The 6,000-nt window shown below is 41.5% G+C and overlaps 1 protein-coding gene across 1 annotated transcript in view; it reads right to left on the bottom strand.

Moving 5' to 3' along the window:
- Positions 1-360: 360 nt before the first annotated feature.
- PLEK (pleckstrin) overlaps positions 361-6,000 on the bottom strand; it is a gene marked incomplete at its 3' end in the record, with an annotated part of 40,121 nt that continues 34,481 nt past the window's right edge. The window contains exon 10 of the mRNA XM_084798672.1: positions 361-3,098. Coding sequence (XP_084654798.1) covers positions 3,095-3,098 — 4 coding nt within the window. The remainder of the gene's footprint in view (positions 3,099-6,000) is intronic.

The following is a 6,000-nucleotide window of genomic DNA, read 5'->3' as shown; positions in this document are numbered from 1 at the left end:
TGCCTGCCCTTGGATCCCATTTCCCTAACTGGGCTGCCTTGTCTGGCCTCAGTGGGAGAGGATGCGCCTAGTCCTGCAGCAATTTAATGTACCAGGGTAAATTGGTACCCTTGGGGGACCTCCTGTTTCTCTGAGGAGAAGAAGAAGAGGGAAGAATGGGAGAGGGATGTGTGAAGTGGGGGACTGGAAGGAGAGGAGAGGGCTGCAACCAAGATGTAAAGTAAGTAAGTACATATATTTTTTAAGTAAGAAAATGGATTCTCCCCTAGCATGCCATCAAGGAATGTAGCCTGACTCACATCTTGAGACCCAATTCAGACTTATAACTTCCAAAGTATAAGATGTATTTATATCATCACAAGCGTATTTGTATCATCATAAGCCACAACCTGTGGTGATTTCTTAATAGAGCAATAGAAAATTAGTACAAAAAAATTTCATAGAAAATATATAATTGAATATAAGAAGTATACTAATCTTAAGTAAACAATTTGAATGTTTGCTTTTTATACATGAATCCACAGGTGTATTCAACTTCAATTCAATCTACAAATAATATATAAGGTTCTCTCCTGCATCTTCCCCCTTCATAACCCCTAAGAGAAAACATGGTGTTTACATCTACTTACATATAATGCTTTGACAACAAATGTGTGGGTCTTTCCCTTACACTGAGTAATTTTGTAGATACCAACTGTGTCCTACGATTATGTTATGGTAACGATCAAGAGTTAATACAGGCTCCACAAACTAACAGCATAATCCCACAAGAATGTATTACAAAATCCAGAAAGTTATTTCTGAACAAATACCAGTTTATTGTAAAGGATTCCATTCAAGAACACCCAGATGAAGACTTGCATAGTGCAGAGGAGAGAGGCCTAGGGGCTTTCACAGCTCTTACTTTCAAGAGAATAAAAGTTCAGAGTTTATTACAGAGCAAAAATACAAGTGACCATGGCTTGGGAATATAGACTGAGGTTACCCTGCTGCAGTGGTGCGTCGCTTACATGAATTTTCACAGCAACAGACCAGTCATATATCAAGGCATTTTTTCCTCAAAAACATTGGTGGAAGCATCAGTAGGTTATAAGGATTACATCAAAATAGAGAAGTCTCTGTTACAGGCATTGAATTTTGTCTGAGGATATCCTTAGTTCTGAGACTCGTGGATACTAGAGGCAATTTGATAGACACAACATATCTATTTAGCAATATAATAATAATTGCCTCCCTAGTAGGGCTTATGTCCTCCCCCCGACACACGCATGTGACCAAGAATAGGACTATTTTTTTTTCCTGTGAAATGGGCCTCAGATCCAATTGGAAAGCTATTGGTGACACTTTTGTCATGCCACGACTGCACCAGTGGATACTTCCTGCCTCTCCAGCTCTTTCCTCACTTCCTGTTTTAATATAAGATCTTATTAAGATCTCATTGATGTAGCCAATAAAGAGACCCCTTGTTTATGTGCAAGTTAGCTCTTCTTGATGATAAGATGAAACACCTGTCAGAAACAACTTAGAAGGATTTACTTTTAGATCACAAATTCAAGGGTTTAGATCCACCACGCTCAGCCAATGCTGTTGTCCCTGTATGTGGCCTCTACATCCACCACCATGACCGCCCCTTTCACGTTGCCCTTTGTGCTAGTGTTGTGATCATCGCAGATGAGGGCTGCCTCACACAACAGGCCAAATGACTTGGGGGTGGGAGCTTCTGGGGATATTAGGATATGACACACACATCTTCACACCTCACTCCCACTCCCAGATGCCCGTCCTTATGCTACTTCCCTAGAGTCCCTTGTCTCTGATCGTCCTGTCTTTTTTCCTTACAAGACCCTGAGCAATAAAAGAGACCATTTATGAGTCCATGTATTATCACCTTAGGTCATATCTCCACACAAGGTGGAGGACCTGATGTACTGCTCAAAGCTCTGTCGGGGGAAGATGGCCTTGTCTGTTCTCTCTAGGCCAACCCTGTTGTTAGATTTGCATTGAAGTTTTCTCACCAAATCTCTTCTTCCTTGCTTTTGTGTGTTTTAGTATTATCCTTTCCCCTTCTCAATAACTATTTCACTCCTTGTTCTGTCTCAGGCTCAGCTTTTATAGGAACGCAGCTGACATCTTTGTACACTAGAGAAGTGACATTGAGAAGAAGGATGGAAGAGCAAGGTGCACCTGTAGGCTGAGGCTTTTTGTGGAATTTTGTGGTAATTCTTTTATTCAGGGCAATAAGAAAACAGTAGGAAGAACTGAGAACTCGGAATGAGGTGGTGTTGGGGTAATCTTTTTGTGCACTGTGGAAGGTTGTCTTTGTGTTATTCAAATGTTAATTTCTGTACCAACAGCGAGCTGAGCACTGTCTGGACTTTGGTATTCTTATTTTTATGAAACACCACCTGTCTCAGTGTTTTGTAAACACTTCCCTCAGCTTCGGATTGGTTTAATAAAGAACAAACAGCCTAGGCAGGAAAGGAAAGGTGGGACATCCGGGCATCCAGGAAGGGATAGGAACTCTGGCAAAAAATTGAGAGGTGGGAGATTAGCTAGGCAGACATGGAGAAAGTTGGACATAGTGAGAGTTAAGAGGCCATATAGCAAATGTGGACTAATGTAGACAGGGTTACTTAAGTTATACAAGCTATCTGGGAACAAGCCAAAGCTATAAGGCCTAAGTTTTCATAAATAATAAAAAGTTTCCATGTCATTATTGAGAGCTGGGTGGTCAAAACAGTCCAGCAGTAAGAAGGAGTAAAAGGGCTAATTCTCCAACCTTGAGAATTTTTGGAAATTTTGTGATGCCTCCAGACTTCCTGTGGCAAGTTGTATAGGCGCCATATTGTTTTATTTGAGCACAGGGTGAGTGGAGGAGAACAGTCCTACAAGGCTGGAGAATTGGTGCTACAGTGAATATTAAATAAACAGTAGATTAAAATGATACACCCAGGAAGCATGTGAGGAGGGTGATGACAAAACAGAACGCCAACCAGAAGTTCAAAGTCTGGCTTCGAATTCCATCTCCGTTATCCTGGTTGTAGCCTCTTGGTCAGTCGGATTCACCTTGATGATCCTTAGTGCCTCCGCGTTCTCATCTGTACAACCATAACAAAAAGGTTTAGTGTGCGCTTGAAGTGAAACAACACTTGTAACAACATAATTGATCTCGTTCCTGGTGCAGGCTGCATATCCTATAAATGGTTCTTGGCAAATTTCAGGAAACTTATCATTCCTCAACTAACAATTCAAATGCCCACACAAACTACCATCTTTACCCTTGCAAACAAATTATTCATCCCACAAGATAACTCCAGCACCTCATTAGTCCCCCCCAGGGAAGGCAAAAGACTCCTAAGAAGGCAGACTGGGTTCCTCACTATTCTCTCACACAGCGTTGTTATAGTTCAAGTACAACCTACAGATAAACATTGAAAATGGATACATTTACCAACTGTATTTGTATCTATGCAGTATTTCTACCCTACATGTGCCTGCCACCTGACACAGTAATGCTGTGGTCACTTAGGATAGTATTCACTAGTGCCCATTTAAATCTGAGCCTGTGCCACAATCAGAACATGGAAGATTTCAAAGGTGTTTAGCTCCTTTTCAAGTGCAGTTGGAGGAAACTTGCATAGGCTGTTTTACAGCAACAATGACCATCATACTGATGCTGTAAGAACATATAACAAAGAGAAAAACTGTATAGCATCATTAAAAAGCATGAGACCCCAGGAGATTCTTGTATATTGCCTCAGAACCTGGATATTTGTGCTATTTATTTCTAATAACCCATGTCTAAGTATATACATCTTATTCATCTTTGAGAAGATATCATATTCCACTCCCCAAACAGTGATTTGAGGTCAGGGGTGTCTCTTACTGACTTTAACCTCAGCACATCCCTGAAATCGATCTACAAATACTGTTTTTCACTATGAGAGGCATCTTTCACTTGGTTATTACCATTCGTTTGAACGTACCATCTACTTAAATGATTCCAAGCACGCCATATGTAAGAAAACACACCCCTCAGCCCTGTATGCTACCACCCTGTGTCAAACTAGGATGAGAAGCTGATGAATAATTGGCTTAAGAAACAGCATTGACTTAGGCCAGACAAGGTAGCCCTGTGTATGTAAGAAGGAGTCCCATTTGGAGTGTGTGTGTGTGTGTGTGTGTGTGTGTGTGTGTGTGTGTGTGTGTTAGTCTTAATAGAATGCACTAAGTAATTTGCATCTCTCCAGCTTCCTACTTCAGCAAGAAGTTCCACTTTCTATTCAGTGGTCATGGTAATATGTAAGAGTCACCCTCCATTTGTCGTTCCCCTTGCCCATGCGTCCCACATTACTTAGTATGCCCTACTAATGAGACTACAACCAATCTGCACTCCAAATGGGACCATGTCTTACATAGGCAGAGCTACCTGTCTGGCCTAAGTCAGTGTTGTTTCTTTAGTGAATTATTCGTCAGCTTCTCATCATATTTCCAGCTTCACCTTTTACCCTCTTCAGTTTATTCTTCATGTAGTGGGCAAAGAGAACTTGAAATAGCACAGTGAGTGGATACACTGCCAATCATCTGGGTCAGTCACTGAGACAAGAAACAAATGAACAAGCTAGGCCCCCAAGTCTTCTGATTTTCACCCTGCCTCAGATGTAGCCCACAAATAAGACAACCAGAATGTTATTTATGACAATAAAGGAAAGAGCTGCGATGACATGAGACATGCCACATTCCTTCCGACACTCTACTGGACCCTTAGCAAGATGGTAAAATAAAATTCTGTTTCTGACAATTCTCTTTGTGTTTGTTGGGCTTGAAGATGCAGTCTAAAAAAAAAATGGGTGTTCAGTGAACTGTCAAAGAATAAGATGACAAGTCCATTTCTCCTCCCCCTGCTTCTTGCAAGGTGAATGAATCAGTAATTCATAACACGGAATGTCAACCTGAGGAGTTTCAGGTATGGATTGTCTTAAAAGCAACATTTTTTGGTGGTGTTATATATTTGTGTGAATAGGGCCCTATATACTTGTGTATATATAGGCCCAGGCTCTATATAAACAAGTGCTTTATCACTAAGCCGCACCCATAGGCCCAGAAAACCACTTCCTTCTACATTCTTCTGTGTCCTTTCCTGTGTAGTAAAGAGGACCATATTCTGACTACAGTAAGGTCTTTACTTGGTAAAGAAAGCCTTAAATGTCTTCATACAGTACTTACGCAGTCAGGAGCCTAGGCTGACAACTTAGGAAGGCTGTCAAGTTAAAAGCAACAGGGAGGCATCTGATAACATATATTTAAAAAGCAAGAAATCTTAGGCTGAACAGCACACTTCCAAAGCATCCTGCCTTGTGCACATCTAACCATCAGATATTTCCTACCTCACTAAAGATGGGGATGATGCTTTATATGCTGCTGGCTTCTCCTAAGCCACTCTCTCAAGACCTCCAAGTGTGACATGGGAGGGTTGGCAGCACGATTCAGGGCAACTACTCATAGTGAGCACACGTACAGAGCCTCCAAGGCGCAAAGCCTCCTGGCATAAACACGTGGCATCTACAAAGCACAACTTAGCAGATGCTAACATCCTTATGCAGCTGTGACACTGACACAACCATCTGGATGGAGGTAACTTTACCTCTCAAACGTCCTCTCCTTCCTCTGTGCCTCCTCCTGCCCACGTCTTCCCATCCTCCTCCCCATGCCCAAATGCTCACTGGTCTCTTTTCTATCACTATAGATTAGTGTGCAGTTTCCAGAATTTTGTGTCATTACGGTTGCACAGTGTATGTCTTTTTCCCCAAGCCTGTTTTGTGATTTACTCACGTTGTACATGCCAAGAGACCACTTCCTTTTCTTAATTGTGTGTAGTATTTCACTGTATGAATATTACAGTTTTGTTTCCCATTAACTCTTTGAAAAAATATCTGGGTCATTTCCTTGATTTGACAGCTACAAATGATGAACACTCATACAAGTCTTGTATGGACATGT

This window comes from Acomys minous, assembly GCF_964271855.1.
Source record: "Acomys minous genome assembly, chromosome: 10".
NCBI classification, from domain to species: domain Eukaryota; kingdom Metazoa; phylum Chordata; class Mammalia; order Rodentia; family Muridae; genus Acomys; species Acomys minous.
The sequence above is the reverse complement of the archived record's forward strand: the minus strand, read 5'-3'. Positions and strand labels throughout refer to the sequence as shown.